Source organism: Pongo pygmaeus, chromosome 14, assembly GCF_028885625.2.
Source record: "Pongo pygmaeus isolate AG05252 chromosome 14, NHGRI_mPonPyg2-v2.0_pri, whole genome shotgun sequence".
Taxonomy (NCBI): domain Eukaryota; kingdom Metazoa; phylum Chordata; class Mammalia; order Primates; family Hominidae; genus Pongo; species Pongo pygmaeus.
In genome coordinates, this window is record NC_072387.2 from 104,967,216 (window position 1) to 104,993,013 (window position 25,798).

At 40.4% G+C, this 25,798-nt stretch overlaps 1 protein-coding gene across 8 annotated transcripts in view; it reads right to left on the reverse strand.

Annotated features, from left to right (window-relative positions):
* The window catches only part of ABCC4 (ATP binding cassette subfamily C member 4 (PEL blood group)), a 282,616-nt gene that overhangs the window by 78,813 nt on the left and 178,005 nt on the right, over positions 1-25,798 (reverse strand). For all 8 annotated transcript variants that reach the window (XM_063651058.1, XM_063651055.1, XM_063651057.1 and 5 more), the window contains one exon: positions 19,377-19,456. In XM_063651058.1, the coding sequence (XP_063507128.1) occupies positions 19,377-19,456 (80 nt within the window). The remainder of the gene's footprint in view (positions 1-19,376; positions 19,457-25,798) is intronic.

Sequence of the window (25,798 nt, forward strand, 5' to 3'; positions counted from 1 at the left end):
ATGTGATATATGTACAGTGCCAAAAAAAGGAAAAAAAAAAAAAAAGAAAACTGTCAACCTAGAATCTTCTATCTGTTGAAAAGATCATTCAAACGAAGTTGAAATAAAGACATGCTCAGCTGGGCAAAAGCTAGGAGGAGGTATCCAGCAGACCAGCCTGAAAAGAAGTTCTTCAGGCTTAAGGAAAATGATACCAGATGGAAGCTCAGACTTCAGAAAGAAATAAAGAGCACTGGAAAGGACAAATATGTGAATAAATATAAAACACAATTTTCTATAATATGTATGCACATACATGCATACATATGTATAAATTTCTTTAAAAGACCATTGGTTATTTAAAGCAAAATGGACCCAATATATCATGAAGTTTACAGCATATGAAGAAGTAAACAATATGACAACATAAGCCCAAAGAATAGGAGAAATAAATTATATAATAGTAAGATTATTCTATTGTTTGCAAATTTGGTAGGAAATTATTTGAAAATAGATTGCAATAAACTTAAATGAATATGTAAACTCTAGAGCAACCACTAAAAACAATAACATAAAGAGGCAGAGCTAAAAATGTGATAGAAAAAATAAAATGAGATAAGAATATATATTCTATTCACTCCAAAGAAGGAAAAGAACATATGAGACTAATAGAAGACAAATACCAAGATGGTAGACTTAAAACCAACCGTATCTATAATTACATTAAATGTACATGGATAAAATTCCACATAAAATGACAGAGAATGTCAGCTGAGCATTTAAAAAGCCAGACCCAATTAGATGCTGCTTACAACAAAGACTGTAAATACAGAGAGAGAGATACCATGCAAAAACACCCCACTCTTAGTAAATGACAGAACAGTAGACAAAAATTCAGTAAAGATACTGAAGATCCAGATATTATAAGCCAACTTGACCTGTCATTTTTAGAACTCTATACTCCACAGCTACAAAATATACATTCTTTTTTTTTTTTTTTTTTTCCAAATGCACAGGGGACCTTTACCAAAGTAAAGTAAATACTGGGCCACTAAAGAAGTCTCAATACATTTCAAAGGTCAGAAATATTACAGAATATGTTATCAAATTACAACAAGGCTAATTAGAAATCAGTAACAGTAAGGTTTTTGTTTTTTTTTTAAAAAAATCCCTAAATCTTTAGAAATGAAGTTATATACTCCGTAATAACTCACTACTAAAATATTACATCAGAAAGTCAACTCATGGGCCAGGTACAGTGGCTCACGCCTGTAATCCCAGCACTTTTAGAGGCTGAGGCAGGAGACTCACTTGAGGCCAGGAGTTCGAGACCAGCCTGGGCAACATGGTGAAACCCCATCTCTACTAAAAATACAAAAATTAGCTGGGTGTGGTGATGTGCACCTGTAATCCCAGCTACTCGAGAGGCTGACGCACGAGAATCGCTTGAACCCGGGAGGTGGAGGTTGCAGTGAGCCAAGATTACACCACTGCACTCCAGCCTGGGCGACAGAGTGAGATACTGTCTCCAAAAAAAAAAGTCAACTCATAAATATTCTGAACTGTAGATAATGAAAACACAACATATCAAAATCAATGGATGCAGCTAAGCAATACTTAAAGAGAAAGTATAACTTTAAATGCATATATTATGAAACAAATGAAAACATGAAACCAACAGATTAATGTTCAATCTTAAAAAGCTAGAGAAAAAGATAAATTAAATCAATGTAACTTAAAAAAAATAAGAAATTAATAAAATAGAAAATCTACCAACTACAGAGAAAATTACAAAATCAAACATGAATTCACTGAAAAAAAAAATCAAAATTGATAAACTCCAAGCTAAACTGACAGAAACAAATTATCAGTGTCAGGAATAAAAGAAGAAATTTCACTACAGATTATAAAGACATTAAATGGACAAATGAGAGATTATGAACAGTTTCATGCAAAAAGTTCTCCAGTGAAGATGAAATAAGCAAATGTATTAAAAACCACAATTTGCAAAACAGGAAATATTCACAAATGCCTAGTATTAAACATATACAAATACACTTATGTATATTAAAAACTAAAAAATCAACAAGATTTTTAAAAACATGTTTTAAAAAGTTGGCAGGAGATCTGAACCAGTATTTGAGAAAATAAGACACATGAATGGCCAATTAGCCTGTATGAAAAAAGCTCAATATTAATCATCAAGGCAATGCAAATGGATCATCTATACCCTACTAAAAAGAATAAAAACAAAAAGACTGATCATACTAAATGTTGGCGAGGATGTGGAGCAACTAGAATGCTCATATATTGCTGCTGGGTGTGTAAAATAGTACAACCATTATAAAAATCCTTGTCATAGTTTGATTTTTGGTTTTTAAAGGGAACTTTATAAACCCAGCAATTCCACTCCTATGAATTTTATCCGAGATGAATGAAAACATATGTAGTGTACCCATAAACACTTCTATAAGAAAATTCATTGCTAAAAACTGGCAACAATTCAAATACCCATCAGAGAGTAGACAAATAAATGATGTCATCATACAATGAAATATCACTCAGAAAAAGAAAACAAAGAAATGAACCACTGAAACATACATAGAACTCAAAAACATGGTGAATGAAAGAATCCAGCCACAGAAAAATTATTGGTTCCATTTATATGTAGTTCAAGAACAGGAAAACTAATTGATTTTGACAGAAATCGGGAAGAGGTGTAGGGGTGTGAAAATTGACTGCAGAGGGGCAAAGGAGACTTCCTGAGGAGATGGAAATTCTCTACATCTTGTTTTAGAGGGTGGATATTGGAATGTACACAATTAGTAAAATTCAACCTAAAAAAAACTGTCAATTTTATTGTATATAAACTATACCTCAATAAAAATATTGATAGGGTAAAAAAAAAAATGACACTAGAATTTCATTCCCATCCCTTTGGCCATGTTCAGGCAGAGGTTGGGCAGTGTATCAATACACAACCATAACGCTAAGAGATGATCTCCTCAGGTGCATTGAGGGTGGGAAAGAGGGCAAATGTGAGAACTAATGGTAACCAGCCTGTGTGCCCTAGAACAAAAATGGCTCCTGATCCACGTTTGATACGTGTCCCATAGGTGGCTGGCCCTCTGCTGCGATGCACAAGCGGCACTATCAGCTTCATGACTCAATGCAAATGAGAGAGAACACTAAGTCAATGAACCCAGGGAAAGGGCTGAAAGAAAACAAGTGAGCCACAAAACTCACAAGTAGAAGAGATTACACTTACCCATGCCCCACATCAGATGGAAGTGATATATCCATATATAAAACAGTGACTGCAAGATTTTAATACAACTCAGGCAAGTTCTCCAGTCCAAACCTTTTTTTGTTCATCTTATCAAGAAAACTCAGTAGGTATACAGACAAAAATAAATGTAATCAATCAAGAATAGCATAGAGAGAATTTAAAGGTCCTCAATTAAGTAAACATTTAGCCATTTTCCTCTCCTGGGTAATAACTGTCCATTTTATCATTACTAAGGATGCAAGATGACAAGAAGAGAAAGCACCATGAATGGCCACTACTGTTTTGGAATGGACATCATCCAATATGCCAGAATGGAAAGTTCTATGCTCTGCTGAATACCACCAGACTTGATAAAAATGAGATTCTTAATTTTTTTCTTTAGGTCTTAATTAGCTTCTTGTTAAACTACAAACATTATCATTGGAACACACATGCTGGGAAAAACTGGAACACTGGTTGCCAGCCTGGGAAGCCTGGGAGGGTCCCCAGTGATTAACTGTCACCACACTAATGGTGACAGTACTGCTTTCTACATGAGCTATCACACTGGAAAAAACCCAACCATTGCATCTTTCATTAAAAAAGAAAAGGTAAAGGAATTGTTAGAGTGGGCCTGTGTGAATCCTATCATCCTGATCTCAGAAATCCAGGGGTCAAGAGTTGGCAAATATTTCCAGTAACTCATGTCATCAACTGCCCTGTCTATTAACAAGGAAATCCACTTTAATGTGGCAGTTGGCATGAATCATTATCTCTAGGACTGGCATTTTCACAGACTAGTCCATCCTTGTAAATGCAGTGACTAAAACTCTTTTGTTGACTTTGAAAGCATGAAAACACTGTGATTCAGTTAAAATGGATGAGTTTACTTTCGAAAGAGTCAGTAAAACAGAGATCTTTCAAATGAGGGCAAGGCGACCTAACTAACGATCTCTTTTGTCCAATGGGGATTTGAGGGTAGGAGTTGGGGGGAAGGGGTGAACAAACCTCAGAAATCTCAAAATGACAAAGTCATTGTTCAGTGTGCTTTCTACACACTTTCCCTGACATCTCTACACAATGAAATGTAAGGGTCAGTGGTACTGAGACAAGTCAAGGCAGTTCCACTCTTTTGCTTCTATAAAAGCGAGTGACCCAACCTATTATACTCAAGTCTTAGGATGGCTTTGTTCTCCACATCCAGATGCAGCAGCTTTTTCTGCTGCCCCTCATCCTGCCCTCCCGCTCCCCTAGGGAAGAAATGACTGAAGACACCTCCTTCACATTTTCTTTTTTTTGGGCATTTCACTTCATAAAGCTGCAGTCAACGTGTTTTGTTTGTGGGAGGAGGGACTGGCACATTCAGTGGTGGTCTCCACTGCTGCCTGCATTGGTGGCTCAAGTAGCCCCAGGATTAGTCCTTTGTGTTCCATGAAAGGATATGAAAAGTCAGTTATTTAAGCTCAGTCAAGCTGCTGATTTTTTTTTTTTTTTTTAAGATGAGGGGTGTGTAGGGAAGAAAGGTTTCGCAATTCAGTGTGCCTCAATAAATTACAGTATTTTGCTGAGGGCAGCTGTGTGCAAGTTAGCATACTCAGAGCACTCCCAAATTTAAACAGAAAAAATTAAAATGCCTAAATCCAACCTCTGCACCTTACCTTCATTTTTCATTTGTTTTTTCTAGTAGGAAGACTTCTTAGAGGCAAAGATTTTAGCTAGCAGAAGTCTAGATAATTCAGACTCCATACTCAATATTATCAAGGGCCAAGGAAGTTTCAGCAATATTATGAAAATTACATTATTATGAGATATTGAGTGCTCACTGATTTATTCTGAAAACAACTGATTTTGATACTGTGGTTCCAAAAGAGAAAATAGCCATTAAAACCTTCAGGGATAATAAACCTAATATCTGGAATACAAACTCATGTCCTAATACTTATGGGTCTGGTAACTGTCTGACAATTACCTTAATGCAGCATAATGTCATTGTCAGGCTATTTCACCCACTTAAAAATATACGTAGTATTTAAAAAATACCTTTTATTTAGTGAGCTTAGATGTTATGCTGAGAATGTTATTGAAATGACTTCATTTTATCCTCACAATATCCCTCATGGAATAGGCAGAATTTTCTCCATTTTACAGAGATGTAGCAGGTGGCTTTGTGAGGAAAGAGAAAGTAAGTGGTAGAGCTAGGAGTCAAACTTAAGAAGGATGATTCCAAGCCTCTCCCATTCCATCCTACACTACACTTGAAAATTTTTATTATTATTTTTTGGTTCTTTTGAGTCTGGGTCTGACTCTGTTGCTCAGGCTGGAATGCAGTGGCACAACTGTGGTTCACTGCAACCTTGAACTTCTGGGCTCAAGTGATCTTCCTGACTCAGCCTCCAGAGTAGCTGGGACTACAGGCACGCACTACTACACCTAGCTAATTGTTTTATTTTTTGTAGAGACAGGGTCTCACCATAATGCTCAGGCTGGTCTCAAACTCCTGGGTTCAAGAGTTCTTCCCAGGTCGGCCTCCCAAATTGCTAGGACTACAGCCATGAGACACCATCTCTGGCAAAGTCTTTTATTATTTTTATAGAGAAGGGGTCTCACTATGTTGCCCAGGCTGGTTTTGAACTCCTGACCTTCAGCACTCTTCTTGCTTTGGCCTCCCAAAGTTCTGGGATTACAGGCATGGACCACCACACCTGGCCCCCACATTATACTTTGAAGTTATTTACTTATAAGTGATATCTAGTCACATCTTTTTTTTTTTTTTTTTTTAGATGGAGTCTCGCTCTGTCTGGAGTGCAATGGCACGATCTTGGTTCACTGCAACAACTGTCTCCTGGATTCAAGCAATTCTCCCTGCCTCAGCCCCCCAAGTAGCTGGTATTACAAGGGCCCGCCACCACACCCAGCTAATTTTTGTATTTTTAGTAGAGATAGGGTTTCACCATGTTGGCCAGGCTGGTCTCAAACTCCCGACCTCAAGTGATCCACCCACCTTGGCCTCCCAAAGTGCTGGGATTACAGGTGTGAACTACCACACCTGGCCCAGTCACATCTAATCTTATTCACAGTAGCACACTCAACACTCACACCTTTAAAACCTGAAGCTGGGCCAGGCGCAGTGGCTCATGCCTGTAATCCCAGCACTTTGGGAGGCCGAGGTGGGCGAATCACGAGGTCAGGAGTTTGAGACCAGCCTGGCCAATACGGTGACACCCTGTCTCTACTAAAAATACAAAAATTAGCCTGGCATGGTAGCGCACACCTGTAGTCCCAGCTACTTGGGAGGCTGAGGCAGGAGAATGGCGTGAACCTGGGAGGCAGAGCTTGCAGTGAGCTGAGATCGCACCACTGCACTCCAGCCTGGGCGACAGAGCGAGACTCCATCTCAAAAAATCTCAAAAACAAAAAACAGAAAACAAAAACAAAAACAAAATCTGAAGCTTTTCCTAGAGAACCAAGAGCACTGGCAAAGGGAATTTTCATGGCTCTGATATCCTGAGGTAGAATCACCCTAAACAGACCACATAAATTGATGCTGGCTTCCTTTTAATTTTGGAATTGAGAACAGCTCCAATTTTGCAAGCAACTATAATTTGACAGGATTGGCAAGATGTCTGACAGCTTTAACAGTCAATCTAGTAAAGCATTCATGGTGGTGTGCAAACCTAACTGGCCCTCTACTGGGACACGGCCTTGTGAATGACACATGCCTGAGGGGATCGACTATCCTGCAGTGTGGGCCCCCTATTCAGAAGCGAGGGCTTTCATTACCCACACAAGGCATTCTGACCTGGATGTCCTAAACAGAAACTTGTCCAAACCAGTATTCTTTCTTGTTTTCCTGATGCTGGTACAACCCCATCTTTCTGATAGTCTCCCATTCCTCTCCATATCCTTACACTCAAATCTCTAAACTCTAAATTCCTGTGCTTAAGAAACAAGCCTTCCTGTGATCTGGCCCCTCTGCATCTCTCTATCTGATCTCCTCTAATGCCTTGTCTCAAACTTCCTGACGCAGCTATTCCATACTGCAGTGTCCCTGTAGATATTCTAAGCTCCTACACTTCCTGCCATATGTACCTCCTCCTCCCCTACATATAGTTCAGAAAAACCAGGAAGCCTTACCAGTTTCCCCAAGCAGGGCAACAGACGAAGCCCTTTGCCGCTGTGATCTGAACTTGTATTTGGCCAGCATGGAAATAAGGGCTACACAATACAAAATCCTTAAAGCTGGTTTTCAGGTTTTTTTGGTTTGGGTTTTTTGTTTGTTTGTTTGTTGTTTTTTTTTTTTTTTTGAGATGGAGTCTCTCTCTGCTGCCCAGGCTGGAGTGCAGTGATACGATCTTGACTCACTGCAACCTCCACCTCCCATGTTCAAGCAATTCTTTCAGCCTCCCAAGTAGCTGGGATTACAGGTGTACGCCACCACGCCCAGCTAATTTTTGCATTTTTAGTAGAGATAGGGCTTCACCACGTTGGTCAGGCTAGTCTGGAACTCTTGACCTCAAGTGATCTGCCCTCCTCAGCCTCCCAAAGTGCTGAGATTACAGGCATGAAAAAACATGTCCAGGTCTGATGTTGGAGATTTTCATGGTCTTTCTTATATATATATCACACACAAAATACATCATCTACAAATTTCAAGACACGTGTGAAGCTATTAGCACACAATCCTATTTTCCTCCAATTCTCATCTCCACCCCATTTATTCTCATCCACAAATAATTTGTTAACAATTTTTTAAAGTGAAGCTTTAATTCCTTCCCAAGGCTTTGACTTGCCAAACAAATCTTTCCTGTGGCATTCCTGTTTCATCAGTTTATATGGTAAGTATTGTCATTACAAAATTACAGTAACAAGGATAAGTAGCATGAATACGTTGAGGAAGAATCACAACTGACTCTGAGGAAGCATAATGAGGCCAACGATTGGGGCAGAGAGTGGGGTCCGCCAGAGGCAGCCCAGTGGCAGGCATGTGCTACAGGCGGAGTGGAGGGTGCTGTGAATCCAGAAGGCGGTGAAAACAAACGAGTGGATTAGAACACAGTCCTCAACCTTTTTGGCACCAGGGACTGGTTTCGCGGAAGACAATTTTTCCATGGATGGGGATGGAGGTTGTTTCAGGATGATTCAAGCCCATTACATTTATTGTGCACTTTATTTCTATTATTACGTGGTAATATATAATGAAATAATTATACAACTCACCATAATGTAGAATCAGTGGGAGCCCTGAGCTTGTTTTCCTGCAGCTAGACGGTCCCATCTGGGGGTGATGGGAGACAGTGACAGATCATCGGGCATTAGATTCTCATAAGGTAGATGCAAGCTAGATCCCTAGCATGCACAGTTCACAATGTTCACAGGGTTCGTGCTCCAATGAGAATCTAATGCCGCTGCTGATCTGAGAGGAGGCAGAGGTCAGGCGGTAATGTGAGTGATGGGGAGCAAGCTTTGTTTTCTTGTGTACCGCTCACCTCCTGCTGTGTGGCCAGGTTCCTAACAGGCCACACAGACTAGTACTGGTCTGTGGCCCAGTGGTTGGGGACCACTGGATTAGTCAACAAGAGTGGTTGTTCACTTCTTCATCCTCCCTAGAGCGCTAATTAGCAAGAAAATTAAAGAATAAATTTAACATTTACCCCTGGAGGTTCAAGGACAAGTTAGAAGTTAATACCTTAACTTCCAGTTTCACTCAAATGTGCATAAAGCTCCATTAGTGCTGCTATTGGTTTCACTAACTTCATCCACAATTCTCCTGAAAACAGAAAACCTCATACAACAAAGCCAAACCTGAAACACAATCAGGTTTCCACCAGGCAGATGTATGGTGACTAAGCCTAGCAGCCTCAGCACTGCTGGACACTGAATTGCAATGGGGTAAGTGAAGAGTTCCAAAGCCAAGGGAAGCCTCCCAACAGCATAGCTTGGAATGGAGTGATCTGCTGTCCAACCTCAAGATGCTGATGCAGATGATGATGAGAACAGCAAGATAGAGGAGGCATCCACTGCCACAAACACCTTTTTCAGGTGACCACAAAGAGCAGGGAGAACTCTGAAAATGACCCTTTTCAGGAAGCAACCAGGCACAATTCAGAGGACAACCACCATGTGTGCGCAGGGTAAACCGGTTACCAGCCTCGCTGATTTTCAGTAAAGACCATCAACTGGGAACAACATCTCTAAAGGAGAGAGATGCATGTGCACACATCACACATCCTTGTTTAACCTTAAAATTACAAGGTGAGCTGCCACTTAGCTGTTCAAAGACCTTAGATGGGTTCAGCTGTCTATAGGTTCAACTATGAATTCCATACACAAGTTTACAAGGCTGGCTAAAATGTAGACTCCGATTGCCCTAGAGCCCTACATAAATCATCTATTACAGCCACAAATGTTATTTTCCTCAATTTACAGTTTAAGATGGGCATCAAGCTACTTTAATTGAAAGATTACATATCAACGGTTTAATTGCTTCTTGAGGGGTATGTGCGTGTGTGTGCATTTATATACATACACACACACGTACATTTTAACCAAAAAGTAACTAAGGCAGGTCTCAATCGATTAGAGGTTTATTTAGCCACAGGTGAGAATGTGACAGGGGCATCTGTGATCTGTGCTTTTTTCTAGAGGGAGTTTTGTAAACTTCAGTATTTAAAGAAGAAAGAGCAAGCAGAAGAGAAAAAAAATAAAAGAAAGAAAAAGGGAGGGAGGGCAGGCAGTGAGGGAGATGGTCACCTTCTTGTGAGACCCTGATTAGCCTCAGTAAATCTACATTTCACATGTGAAAAGAGGGAGTAGAAGAAAATGTGGATTGTGCATTGTCTCACACTCAGTCAATCTGTATTTTATATTAAGATAAAGGAGGGAGTACAGGAAATGAGGCAGTGACACAGGATAGTAGGGTTGTGAAATCATGGCTATCTGTCTGGGAACAAAAGAAAGATGGTATTGGTGACTCTGTTCCCAAGCTTAACTTTCCCTTTGGCATAGGGAGTTTGGGACCTGAGATTCTATTTCTCTTTCACACATTAAATAAGGCACCCACAGACTTTGTTGTCTAAAATCAAATATATGGGGCGGTGGGGGAGTTCAGATCCTTTATTGACAGTTTTTAAGAGTATTCAGGCTGGGCATGGTGGCTCATGCCTGTAATCCCACACATTGGGAGGCTGATACAGGTGGACCACCTGAGGTCAGGAGTTCAAGACCAGCCTGGCCAACATGGTGAAACCCCATCTCTACTAAAAAATAAAAAAATTAGCCAGGCATAGTGGCAGTCACCTGTAATCCCAGCTACCCGGGAGGCCGAGGCAGGACAATCACTTGGAACAGGGAGGCAGAAGCTACAGTGAGCTGAGATGGCACCATTGCACTCCAGCTTGGGTGACAAGAGTGAAACTCCCCTCAAAAAAACAAAACAAAACAAAACAAAACTAGAGTATTCAAAGTATAAATTGTGACAGAAACATTCCATTTAATTAAACCATGAGGTGTTTTTATTTCACAAAAATAAAATATTTATGCTGTGTACTGTATATGTTTATAGTATTTAAATTTAACTCTTTAGTATACTTATGTAACTTTCTATAAAGAATGCACTTCCAGTGAATAATATTAGTACAATGTACAACCACCAGTTGTTACAAAGTTTTAATGTAAAGTTATTTTTTAACAGTAACTATAGAAATGTGCCTTTGCTTTTGCCACGGTTATTTTTCCTTGTTTATACAGTATTACCACAGAGCTATATATATCACAACCTGAACAAAGGTGCATCAAAATACTGTAGATAAAGATATAGGCTGGGCATGGTGGCTCACTCCTGTAATCCAAGCACTTTGGGAGGCTGAGGTGAGTGGATCACCTGAGGTCAGGAGTTCGAGACCAGCCTGGCCAACATGGTAAAACCCCATATCTACCAAATATCTACGAAAAAATAAAATTAGCCAGGCGTGGTAGCACACACCTGTTGTCCCAGCTACTGTGGAGGAGTCTGAGATGGGAGAATTGCTTGAACCTGGGAGGCAAAGTTTGCAGCGAGCAGAAATCACACCACTGCACTCCAGCCTGGGCGACAGAGCGAGCAAGACCCTGTCTCAAAAAAAAGAAAGAAAGAAAAGAAAATCTAGTGTCCTCTTTCTCCTGAGCTTCCGGATGCTCATATCTAAAAAACAGTCACAATTTCTCTGGTACCTGGGTTTGAGACCAGGTTTATCATAAAACCAGGAATAAAGTTATTTAAATGATTAGTCTCCACAGCTGGGAATCTTACAGATCACTCAAAATGTCTAAAAGAATTTTGGGGAAAGGAAACTAAGTTTGTCTACCTTTAATTCTAAAGACACAGGGGGTAAGAAAAAAAGGCTAGTATCACAATTTCTGAAAGGTTTATATCTAAAATATCATAGGCTCATATTAAATGAGCATTATATGACTTTCTAGAGGGAGATGGGTGGGCACTAGATGACAAATAATCTATTATTAGAGACTTAGTGATAGATATGGTTTGGCTGTGTCCCCACCCAAATCTCATCTTGAACTGTAGCTCCCATAATCCCTACATGTTGTGGGAGAGACCCACGGGGAGGTAACTGAATCATGCGGTTGGGTTTTTCCCGTGGTATTCTCGTGATAGTGAATAAGTCACATGAGATCTGATGATTTTATAAACAGCAGTTCCCTTGAACATGTTCTCTTGCCTGCCGCCATGTAAGACATGCCTTTGCTCCTCCTTCACCTTCTACCATGTGAGGCCTCCCCAGCCATGTGGAACTGTGAGCCCGTTAAATCTATTTCTTTTTTTCTTTTTTTTTTTTTTATCTTGAGACAGAGTGTGTCGCCCAGGCTGGAGTGCAGTGGTGCGATTTTGGCTCACTGCAACCCAAGTTCAAGTGATTCTCCTGCCTGAGCCTCCCAGGTAGCTGGGACTACAGGTACCCTGCTCATGCTCAGCATCTCTCTTCCTGTGGAAATGCCACTTTGTTCCCTTCTGGAGACCTGGCACCTGTTCCTCCCCCGTACAATGTGCCCCTCCCTCAACCTGCCCCCATATCTTCTTTGCACGGCTGTTTTCCTTATTTTTCAACTCAACGTCACCTCCTCCTTTGACCATGCTGGTCCAGTCATTAGCAAACACTTTCCTTTGCTGAACACACTAGCACTATACTAATTAGATTATTTATGTTTATTAGTCTGTTTATTATCGACCTCCTGCACTAGAATGCCAATTCCTGGAAGCTGATACCCAGTTAACTGCTCCATGCTCTAGATCCTGGAAAAGTACTTGGCATACAGGAGGTGTCCAAGAAATACTGATTGACTCAATGACTATGAGTGAAGGTTAAATGAGATGGGGCAAGTGAAATATGCTCAGAGCAGTGCTCAGCCTGGTGTTATATGATCCCTTCTTTTTAATAGGACCTAGAGATTGTTTTATTACAGAATGGAATGGTAAAGAAAAGCATCACTAATGAGAAAGAGAGACTTTTGCTGGTCCTTAAAGGATGAAGAATTACGAGGGTACATTTGAGGGTGAGCCACAGGTGTGCAAACACACACACACACACACACACACACACACACACACACACACACACACACACACGGGCGCCAACAGTCTGGCATGCACATAGTTTCTTTCCAAAAGTTAAAAAGAGATTAGATTTAAGGACCAGAAAATTTGAATTTTGCTCTCTGTATGTCCTTTGTAGCTACAAATCAAAGGCAAGCAAAGCAAAACAAGTCTATTTAGATATTTATTCTAACATATGGCTGCACTGTGAGAAGAGGGTTTGAGTCCCCACTCTAGCATTAGGTGTTGCATGGCCAGTCTTGGAGGAAGCCATAATTGAACTTAAAGTGAAAGAGCTAGGACTGGAAATTTGTCTCATGCCGAGACCTTAACCATTCTCTCCTACAGTATCCCTTCTATTGTAAGTCTTATCACACAGCATGGTAACTGCTTTCTATCTGTCCCTCCCAATAGAGTAAATTCATAGAAGAAGCAAATTCAATTTCACTTAGCCCTGTATCTCCAAGCCCAACATGGGGCCTAGTACAACTGAGATACTCAGTAAATGCTTCTCAGGTGGATGAAGATAAAGCCTCTATCTTTTCCACCTCTGCATACTCAGCATATAGTAGGAGCTCAATAAAAAGCTGGTGGGAAAAAAAATAAAAAGGAAGACATGTAATAAGAATGACACATATTGGCCAGGCGTGGTGGCGCACGCCTGTAATCCCAGCACTTTTAGAGGCCGAGACGGGCAGATCACTTGAGGTCAGGAGTTCCAGACTAGCCTGGCCAACATGGTGAAACCCCATCTCTACTAAAAATACAAAAATTAGCCAGGCGTGGTGGTGGGTGCCTGTAATCTCAGCTACTCGGGAGGCTGAGGCAGGAGAATTGCTTGAACCTGGGAGGAGGGGGTTGCAGTGAGCCAAGATCACCCCACTGTACTCCAGCCTGGGTGATAGAGCAAGACTCTGTCTCAAAAAAAAAAAAAAAAAAGAATGAGATATATTGAAAAGAATTACAAATTATTTTCACAAGTCACATATTTGTAATAGAAATGTTTTCCTTTTGGGAGAAACTTTGAGATATTCCCAAATACATCTAGTTGTAAATATAGTCACAAAACACCATATCTCCCCATCAAATACTACAAATAAATTTGTACTATTAAAATTGTTGAAAACTACTGATTCCAAATCATTAATATTAAATTTCTAATTAAAATGCTAATAAGATATTATTAATACAAATATTACAGATAGGGTACCTATTAATCCAATTATTGTTTTAAGAAAATGGAAGAAGAGATTCATGATGCTGGCATTGGTGCTGATATTAGGAAGTACTCAAGCACTTCTGGCCCAGCGCGGTGCCTCATGTCTGTAATCCTAGCACTTTGGGAGGCTGAGGCAGCAGGATCACTTGAAGTCAGAAATTAGAGACCAGCCTGGGCAAAATGGTGAAACCCCATCTCCACTAAAAATACAAAACTTAGCTGGCCATGGTGGTGCACACTTGTAGTCCCAGCTACTTGGGAGGCTGAGGCATGAGAATTGCTTGAACCCAGGAGGTGGAGGCTGCAGTGGGCTGAGATTGTGCCACTGCGCTCCAGCCTGGGCTTCAGAGCAAGACCCTGTCTCAGAAAAAAAAGAAAGAAAGGAAAAAAAAAAAAAAAAAAAGGAAGTAATCAAGCACTTTAAAATGTGAATGTTGACTATCACCTGTATGTTTTTGTTTGTTGATTTACGCAAACATACTATGTTTTGAATGCCAAATTCCTATTCAAAGAACATAAGTTCTAGATGAAGATCTTTATGCTATTTGTATTTCAATTCTTTATGAAAACAAGATATTCACTTTTAACCTGTGAAGAGCCATTCTATGTTCATAAATGACTTGGCTTTAGAAATATTGTAGATGTTCAAAGCTGTTACAATTTTTGAAAAAGCAAACAAGAAAAACATGTTTGAACAACCCTTTATAAGCCAGATGTGCACTGCCAGCCTTGGCTAAATTATCTGATTAGCCCATGGCAACCTTGAGGTAACTTGCAGACTGTTCATTTGTATTCTATAAGTTATTTATTTCCAGTGATATATTTATATCTTATGATATATTCAAAAACTTCCCTTAATTCTGGCTTTCCTTCCAAAAGGCCTAATCAAAAACCTCACCTTTCTTTATTCACTACTGTTGCACACCTGAGCCAATTTGAGTTCCAAAGTGACACATTACCCTCGCTGCCCCTCTGGGTTTCTTCCCTTAATACAGGACAGCAAATGACACCCACTTTTAAATTACTGGTGTCACTGTTCCCATTTGCAATGAATGCCAACAGCTAACTATATAAAAACAAATGAAAACTCACAAATACAAATATTTTATTGAAGGCCAAAAATCAAAGTTAGGTTAACTGCCTCTATCTGGCCAGCAAATCTGGTCACATGTAAACCAGAATTTCCTTATCTCAGCGATTTCATCGGGAGAGTAATAAAATCTGTGCATGGTTTCAGACTTGCTTCTACAGAGCCTACATTCTAGACGTCAAGCCACAAGCAGAGGGTTCTCCTCTCAGATCTATCCCTCCAGTCTTTTGCAAACTCAATTGGAAACAGTTCAGTTCTGACCCAATGGTCCACAGTTCCAGACTCCTACTTACAAAACCAATAAAATGATCACCGTCATACAGAAAACGTAATCAAACATGAATGCTCTGGATTAAAAAGGTCACATGAAGCCTGGTGCAGTGGCTCACACCTGTAATCCCACCAATTTGGGAGGCCAAGGTGGGTGGATCACCTGAGGTTAGGAGTTCGAGACCAGCCTGAGCAACATGGCAAAACCCTGTCTCTACTAATAATACAAAAATTAGCTTAGAGTGGTGGCAGTCATCTGTAATCACAGCTACTCAGGAGGCTGAGGCATGAGAATAGCTTGAACCTGGGGGGCAAAGGTTGCAGTGAGCTGAGATCACACCATTGCACTCCAGCCTGGGTAACAGAGTGAGACCATCTCAAAAAAAAAAAAAAAAAAAAAAGAAAGTCACATGGATAAATGCAACTACATTATTTATTTCTATAGCTATTTGATTTTAAATCTCAGCTTTAGTAAGAATAACAACTCAGCAGTCTTAGTCTGAACATTCTGGTAAGTGCAAAATTTCAACTCCCTCTTCATGAAGATACCTAACTTTTCTGTGGATTTTAATCTTCATTCTATTTGTTACTATACATCCTGCCAAAGTTCTTTCTGGCTCAAGAATACCATCCGTAGTTGGTTCTGATGATACGTAGTTCCCCTGTAGATTAGTTAGCTAGATAACACCAAGGGTAACATCTTGACAAAGAAATTCCCAGATTTTTAAACTCAATTGTTCCAATCTCAGCTGCTGGGTTGAGAAGGCCCCACTTTCTGTGAGTTTCTTTGGGCTTAGGAGGAACTGCTAGTCACTGTGATTAATACCCATTGAACCTGATGAGAGCCGTCAAAATCCAGGGCCCCTGATGTCAGCAGCATGTTTATTATCCATAGAACCTGATGACAGCCACAAAACCCAGGGCCCTGATGTCCGAAGCATGTTTTGCTAATGACATTATACACAAAGTCATCCAGGAAATTTCCTACTATCTGAATTTTGAAAGGGGCTAAATAAACCCTGTAGAAGAATTGATGTGGTAGACAAGAGGCCTAAAAGTCAACTCCATTTCAGATGCCCATGCAATGGAGAAGGCTACTATTCACACAGATAAGATCATGCTTCCTGTATGGCTCACCCGACTGGTACTAGAAATAAATTTTAAAAATTTATCACAGAACTGAGTCAAAGTAGACAAAATTTCCTTTGCAAAACAAAACACCTCCCTCCTTCCCCCCCTCAAAAGATCAACGACTTTAAGCAAAGCCATGAGGTGAACAAAGCTAACTGTCATTTTGACCTTGCTTTGCTTTAATTCAGGAGACTACTTAGAAATATACCGAGCAACCCCCTTCATTCGGCTCAGCTAGCAGAGCTAATAGGCTTCTAATTAATTTCCAGAAGATTGCTGTTATAACTAACAGTTTTAAACATTTGGTTGATTGGGGAAAATGAATTGAATATAATGTATTTGATTTGGAAAATTAGTTTTCATTCTATGTGCTTACCATAATAGTGTTTATTTTAAGTTTACATGATTCCATTAAGAGTCCCAGAACAGCACTGGGCTGTTTTCATCCTTACAGAGGCCTAGGCAACTTAAAAAAAAAAAAAAAAAAAAAAAAATTTACATTTAGATTTTTGTTGGCCTTTATTTGAGGACAGGTTAAATGCATTTTTTTGGGTGTGTGGCTTTAATAAAAATTTTCACTTCCTAATACAGCAACAGGCCCAAATACTTCAAAATGATCCTGGCGATACCTCAGTCAGAAGCCCACTCATCGAATGCAAATCCCCGGGAGAAAGGCTCCGCACACAAAGTAAGATGAACCAGTTACTGCATTGTTTACCACGTTTCACTTGATTCTTCCTGACAACCATTTAAACAATGAATGTTGGGAAATGTCCCTCAAAGAATCAACAACAATGGCAGAGACCAGAGCTTTTATATTTAGCTAATACTATTTTTAAAAGGAGAAAATATTTCTTCCTGAAGGGATTATGGGAAGCCTTATTAAAGACACCTGCAAACAAAACAAGTGACAATAGATCTTTATCATAATTGATAACTGAGTTATCCTTTAGATAAAACTCCTTTCTTGGAGACAATAACATTAGGATTTAACCTTTGCTGTAGATTGAAGAAATCAGCTAATTGGGGCCAGTAGGATTCCACAATGTTAAGTTTACCAAGATTATGTGAGTGGATAATAACAAACGCCCTTGTCTCTCTGGTTAAATAGAAGTACAATGAGACTAGAATTTTCCCTCCTCATGCTTCTAAGAAATGTTTTATATTGACATCAAGTAGCATCCATCCCTCTCCCTCCATATGTGAGACAAAGCACACGAGGGATACTAATTATGACCGCTCACTCTGCTAAGCACATAGTGGGCCAGCCAGCTTCGGAAACTCAACCTTTGCCTAGCTTCCTGTTGCAAAGAAACAGAAACTTTCACAAAATCTTCTCGAAGTGATTAACAATCCCTGTCAAAACGTGTACAGACAATCATCTGTATCCTATGAAAACCAGGCAACTGTTTTAGTGATGGCTACTGAGGGATAAATAATATAGCTAAACCCAGGAGGACACGTTTTAAAAATGTTTGCAAAAGAAAAAAAAAAATCAGAGGTCCTTGTTTGCAGTAAAAATAATCCACCTGTGAGTCTCAGCTTACTTCACCTCGGTAAACAGTGGATGCCTTCGCCCATGGGCTATACTGTTTGCAGTCACATGCTCATTTGCTGCCTTGCTGTGTGACAAACAGGAATTCCTATAAGCATTTCAAGCCTATGACTGATTTTTCTTACATAGCTAATTTTCCGAATTAAGTAATTTTGGTTCCTTTTATAACAGTGGCTCCAGAGGAGATCTAAAGCATCTGAGCATTGAGAAAAAAGCAGGGGTAGGGGGACCACAGGATCAAGCCAAAATTGCAGACCCCAACTGTAGTATTTCTATTTAACAGCCTTAAATTCAGCTAATGATTAGAACTATTGTAAGTTGGTACTTAGAAAAAGTCAAAGAGGTTCAAATTTCATAAAGTGTTAGCAACAGCAGCTGAGATTTTGGAATATGTATAGCTTTTAATAGACGCATTTCCAAAATAAACACTTGGAAAAAAAGAAGTGCCCCAGCTTGAATCACTGACAAGTAGACAAAATTAAACAACGGGAAAAAATAAAATAAAACCAAACCACATGAGCAACCGTACTGAATAAGGAGATGAGAGATGAGATGACCCAACATTATTCTTTAGAGCCTCAAGTTCACAAACAAAAGAAATGCTTTACAGAAGGTATTTCTGTAGGATCGTCGATTTTTTTTTTTTTAAAGACAGCTTAAGACTTAGAGCAATCAACGTGTGAAAACAAAAAAGACATTTTCTGAGTTGACTTTGATCCTGTACTCAAATTGGCTTAGATATCCTTGCCTTTAAAGGCTTTGTATCCGCAATAACTGCTCTCTATTGTCCTTGTTAATAAAGTATTATTTTCACCTTATTATTACTAATCTTTTCTTTGTAAGTAACCACACCTGGTTCTATCCACAAAAAAAAAAAAGTGCCTAAGTATTTGCCCTTTGTGGTAATACAATGCATAATTTAGTTAATCTAGACTATCTTTCCGTGAGAGGTGATTGTTTCTATATTATGAAATGTGTTCACAGTAAAGCAAAATCCACGCCAGATACCTAGAGGCAGATGGAGAGCCACTTACCAAGCATGAAGCTGCTTCAAACTAACCCTGATGCGACTGTATAGCCACTCCCACACACAAGGTATTACTCACGCCAACTTAGCCTCTGAATTATAACCGCACCTTTCTTTTACAAACATGGCCCTTTATTAAGTTAACATTACACACAGCCAGGCAGTTCCACACCCAGACCCCATGAAAAGGGCTTGAAAAAATAGGAACTTCCATTTTCCATCTGAGATCCTGACATTACTCTCAATGTTACCTGGATGAAATCTAAAAACGTCAGCGGCAGCAAATCATCCAAGTGTCCAATGTCTTTGGAGAAACGATTTAAAATTCTTCCTGCAAGAACAGGATACGAAAAATTACTCATTTCCCCAGGTAGACCCTTTAAGAGAAACAATTCGCAAACAAATCAAAACAATATTTTAAATGCATATGTATTTAATATATGATTCATATGAAATAAGCCGATGTCAGTGGTAAAGAAAAAGAAAATAGGACGATATCTAAAGAGAAACAAAAATATCATCAAATGGCAGCAGGCAGGGAGTTGAAATGTGGCCCTGATTTTAAAAGAATTAAGGGAAAAAAATCTTGTGACAGTATCAGAAAGGGTTGGTGGGTTCTAGAATGTTCCCTCCTTTTAAGACCCAATCTAGGACTTCCATCCAAGTGCAAAGTAGGTAGATGAATGTACAGAAATTGATCCTAATTATTTCACTAATTTTGCTTTATTTATCAGAATTTCTTTTGCTAAGTGGTATATTTTTTATATAAACATAATGATAACCTCTGTATTTCTTTTTCCCAGCCTGCTTGACTGTACCTCACATTTTTGGGGAAACTTGGGATCCTATCATTTTCCAGGCTGTGAGTTTACTACTGACAAACAAGTTGTCATTTTCAGATGTGCAAACAGTATGACAAAAACAGGCTTAGTCTTATCTAAGAACACAAGAGGAAATTATGCAGGAAAACAGAAATATTATTTAATGATTGAAGATCACTGCTTAGCATCGACTTTATTTCCCCTGTCAAGTAGAATCCAAGAAAACAGTATGTCATAAAGGCGTCAGAAACAGATCAAATCTGGTTTCTAATAAATATCTATTCTTTCAAATGATTTCCTTCAAAAAAAATGGAAGCTATACACACATAGCCTATGTGGATGCAGGTGACCCCTGAGAAGTGTGTGTGTCTAGGCCTCTGAACTTCTTTTCTACTCAATGCTTCCGGAAGCCCTGCTTACAGATGAGATGTGTGGCGTCCTAGGGTTTGTCAGGATTGACTTCGTCCTGGGGCCTTTATACCAGGCCGCAAGTGGACCATGAATGGTCAGAGGCTGTGGACGGAGCTGCCTCCCGCTGCTGGGGCTAATATAGTCTCTGCAGTTCTCCTGAGGCATCCAGCTGGCCAAGAAGCACAGGGTGTACAAGTTGGAGCTACACCTCAATTTTCTTGTCTCAGGCTTCGGACACGCAGACTCCAGAAAGCATCATTCAGTGACACCTTTGGCAGGCCCAGTGACAACTTTTCTGAGCCTCTAATAACACCTCCTTTAGACGGTTGTCCTAGGGATTAAATGGGCTCATGCCTGTAAAAAAAAAAAAAAAAAAAAAAAAAAAACCCAGGCACAACGCCAGGTACTTTTTCATGGCTGCTAAAAAACCAAAACCAAAAAGGTGCGATGATGACTATGACCCACAGGTTCTGCAGCATGCCACCGGGGAGGAAGCTCAACTTTTCAAATGCAGGTCCTGATGCAGTGGCCCTGGGGAGGAGCTGGAGCCTGAATTTCCAACCAGCTCCCGGGGGCCCTTCTGCTGTTTGCCAGACCATGCTATGCAGGGCGAGAGGTCAGGCTACTATTTTATCAGCTGTACTTAAGAAACATTAAAGTCAAATGAGTATTTTTCCGACAGATACTGATGGATTTTGTTTGTCGTCTTTCTTGTTATTTTTCCTCATCTCAACGTATCAATACCAGAACAAGGAAAATGTAAGTAAAAAAATTAAAGACATAATTATTAAAATATGAATTATTTCTTAAATGGAAAAGTTAACATAGGCAATATTCAGAAACATTGCAAGTACGGTTCAGCTTTTAAAAAGTTGAAAGCAATATTCAAATTAAAAAAAAAAAAGAAAAGGCCAGGTATGGGGCTCCCACCTATAATCCCAGTACTTCTGAAGGCAGAGGTGGGAGGATTGCTTGAGCCCAGGAGTTCAAGACCAGCCTGAGCAACATAGCGAGACCTCATCTCTACAAAAAAGAAAAGAAGAAGAAAAAAAGATAAAAAGGCTACATAAATGATTAGCACGTGAAAACCAACCCTTTATCGTGACCATTTGGGAGCATCTTAAAATCTGAAAGACCCATGGTTGGAAAACGGCATAAAATACAAGGAAAACAAAAACAACTGAGAAAGCCCACCTCCTCACACAGTTATGCCAATAACTGAACCGAATGTCAAAGATCAGTTGAAATCAAAACTCTTATCAACAATGATCTGAGTGTAGAAAGTATAAGATGAGAAGGTTCAATAGTTACTTCCTTGTTCTAAGAAACAATTTAAAAAAGACTGGTGTTTGCAAAAAGAATAAAAGTTTTAATTTTTTTTTTGAGACGGAGTCTCACTCTGTTTCCCAGGCTGGAGGATATCTCAGCTCACTGCAACCTCCGCCTCCTGGGTTCAAGCGATTCTCCTGCCTCAGCCTCCCACGTAGCTGAGATTACAGGCACATGCCACCATGACCAGCTAATTTCTGTATTTTTAGTAGAGACAGGGTTTCACCACTTTGGCCAGGCTGGTCTCAAGCTCCTGACCTCAGGTGATCCGCCCACCTCGGCCTCCCAAAGTGCTGGGATTACAGGTGTGAGCCACAGCACCCAGCCAGAATATTTTCATCTGGCTTCGCAGTAAACTGTCATAATCAGAGCTGTGATGTCAAGTTCACAGCCTCACAGTCATTTTCCCAGAGGTCTCCAAATCAAACACTTATGATAAATTCCCTCCATGTACATGCCACACCTCTTCATCCAAATGACATCTGGCCCCTGCTGCAGCATCTCCAGGGATGTCGAGAGAAGAGGAGTCACTGTTTCCTGAGGGGACCCAACCTACTTTCGGACTGTTCTGTTAGACAAGGCTTGCTTACATTAAACCGAATCTTGCCTTCCGGGAACATCCAACCATTGCTGCTGATTCTGCCATTACAACCATACAAAGTGAATCGAATTTCTCTTGACAGGGCAGCTCTTCAACTACTTAAAGAAAGTTAATCACAAGTTTTCCAGACTTCTCACAGGCACCTATCCCTTGGGTACCTCAATTATCTCTCATAACACACAGGTTCCCATGTTGGCCATTGCCTCAGCACACAGTCAGGTAGCCAGCCTCTCTGACTGCCTGGTACCCAGGATTAAAATCAATACCCTAGGTATTAGCTGCATATCTCAAGGTCAGGATATATCCCATGACTAAGCCCACAATCACAGGAAATTCCTGGAGCCACATCACATTTTGGACTCACATTTAATGTAAATCCATATCACTCCAATCCTGCATGATGGCACAGGTAGATTTTTGGGAGCTGGACAATACACAACTATTGAGACTGCATCCCCATGGACCCCAAAATTCCATTTCTAAGAAGTATCTCAAGGCATTAATAAGTGCATCAAAGATGGTCAATGTGACATCATTTGGCAAATCAGAAGTAGGAAACAACCAACATGTCTGAAAACCGTCTATAGTAAGTTATCAGCACATTAAAATTTTCTTCCGAGAGAGAGAGACAGAAACCAAGCTCCTTTGAAGTCATAACATCACATACAGAGTCAGGTTCCTCCTAACTTTTTTCCACAAGATGGAATATTATAAAAGGTGTTAATGAACTTTTTGTCAAAATACAAATTCATAAGTGACTCTATTTTACAAACTGATTCTAGAATCTAATCTGAAGTTGAAGTTACCTCCGGAATTCTGATACCTCTCCCATAACTAAGACTTCTCAATTCCCTTATAACCAAACTACAATTTGCAGCTTGTAAGTTCCCATGTCTACTGTGAGCCCCATTCTTTTTTGTAACAAAAAAGTACATTTAAATATGAAAATATTGAGGCATATCTGCATTGATACATATTTTACATCTCATAAAACTCACCCATTTCAGGTATCCAATTCAACGAATTTTAGTAACTTTACTGAGTGATGCAGTCATTACCAAAAATAAGTTAGAAGACATGTTTATGCCCCCACTAAGATCCCTCATGCCACTCACAGTGCCTCCCTATGCCCACCGCAGCCTCAAGCAACTACTTTCTGCCTCTTTGTTTTTTCAGTATCTTTCATGGAAAAGGAATCACACAATATGTAATCTCTTGTGTCTGGCTTCCTTCCCGTATCTCAAGTTTTTGAGGTTCACCCATGATGTATCGTGTGCCACTCATTCCTTCTTGGTGAGCCCATTCTGTACCACAAAAATGGTGTTAGGTATCAACAAAAAAGACCCCATTAGGTCATTTCACATCTGACCTTGAAGGTAAAAGTAGATGTGTTTAGTGAACTCTTCAATATTGTAAACTTCTTTATAGGTATCCACACTTATAGCTTCACTGATGGTTCTGAAAGCTAATACTTTTGATAAAAATTGGCCTTTGAGCCAGCGCGGTGGCTCATGCCTGTAATCCCAGCACTTTGGGAGGCCGAGGCAGGTGGATCACGAGGTCAGGAGTTCAAGACCGGCCTGGCCAAGATGGTGAAACCCTGTCTCTACTAAAAATACAAAAAACTTAGGTGGGCGTGGTGGTGGGCGCCTATAATCCCAGCTACATGGGAGGTTGAGGCAGAGAATTGCTTGAGTTGGGGAGGTGGAGGTTGCAGTGAGCCAAGATGATGGATGCTACTGCACTCCAGGCTGGGCGACAGAGCGAGACTCCGTCTCCCAAAAAAAAAAAAAAAGCCAGAAGTACAGAGAGAGGGTGGACCCTCAGGTACCCATAGTTGATGGTAGGTGGAGTGTGCAAAGGGCAAAGGTAGGATGGGGGAACCACTATCTTGAGATGTGAGAAGCAGAATGTAAATGCAAGCAGTCTGTCCCAAAGAGCAGAGTCTATCAAATGGTGTTGAGAATTGACCTGTGCACTCCAGAGTACAGGCTGTTGGGTGGAGCCTGGAGACAGCTGCTGGGCTGAAAAGGATGACAGCATCCATGACACTGTGGTCTGGGAGGGAAGGAAGCCATTTGAGATGCGCCAGCCTGGACATCCTGTATCACTCAGCTTAGACCAAAATGAGAACCAAACAGGAGCTCTAGAAGTCCAGTATTTCGGTATATCTCATCAGAACAGGCCATCAACATGGCAGAGGCTCACAGAAGGCATGAAAGAGAAAATGAGTCAGGGACAAGACATGAGGTACTTGTCCTCCTCGGAGGCTCAGTAGCAACAGGACTCAACAATACAGGGCAACTCACCCAACCTATACTGACACTCAAATTCCTGACCTACAAAATGGAGCTGATGATATTTGCCTGGACTACTTCACAGGGCCAAAGATCATGAGGATCAAAGAGATCATGATTATGAAGGGATCCTCTAAATTCCAGAGTAGCTCACATGGGTGAGGTGTTCTTTGCATTATTATCATAGGATTATAGAGCTTAAATGGGTGTGAAGGATCCCCAGGGCTAATAACATTCAAACTTTATGGGGGTTTTTTTGGTTTTTTTTTTTTTTTTTTTTTTGAGAAAAGGTCTCGCTCTGTTGCCCAGGTCAAGGCTCACCGCAGCCTTGACCTCCCTGGGCTCAACTGATCCTCCTGCCTCAGCCTCCCAAGTAGCTGGGACCTCCGGTGCACCACCATGCCTGGCTAATTTTTAAATTTTTTTGTAGAGATGAGGTTTTGCCATGTTGCCCAGGTTGGTCTCAAACTCTTGAGGCTCAAGCAATCTGCTCACCTCGGCCTCCCAAAGGGCTGGGAATACAGGCATGAGTCACAGCGCTCAGCCTCAAACCTTGTCTTATGAAGATTCTGAGATTCTGCCTTGGAGAATCTTAAAGAATGAGACAGAGGATGAAGAGGAGGCCAAGCACACCCAACCCCAAACATCTCATCTCCTCCCTTCTCTGCCCTTCCCCTCTCAAACATAGGGCTTTATATCCATTGGGACCTTCACATAGAGATTGCCTCTGAAGAAAGGTTTCTGCAGGCAACAGAAATGTTCACAGCACTTTGTAGACCAAACTCCTCATGTTAGAGATGTGAAGACAAAAGCCAATCTTGCTCAAGGTGATGCAGTGTTTCGTAATGGGGTGGGAACTCTCTGCCAAGCCATTCTGGGATTTCCATACAGCAAAGAGAAGAGGAATGAGAAACCCCACTCTTCAGGGCAACTTCCTTCAATATCCTTTGCTTCGTCTTATTTTTTTCTAAGGATAAATCTGTTGACCATTTTTTCCTTTTTCTGATTGTCTTCTCAAACTTTGCTCACTTTCATTTCAAGGATTTCCTGTTTGCTTATACATCCCAAATCTTATCTGTACTCCTGATCTCCCAGCCCAGGGCTTACTCAGACACTCAGTTATCCTACAAAACATCTTAAGCTCATCTAAATAAACTAAACAGAATCTTTTGAAACTGACCCACAACAACCCACACCTAACTTCTCAAACCCTA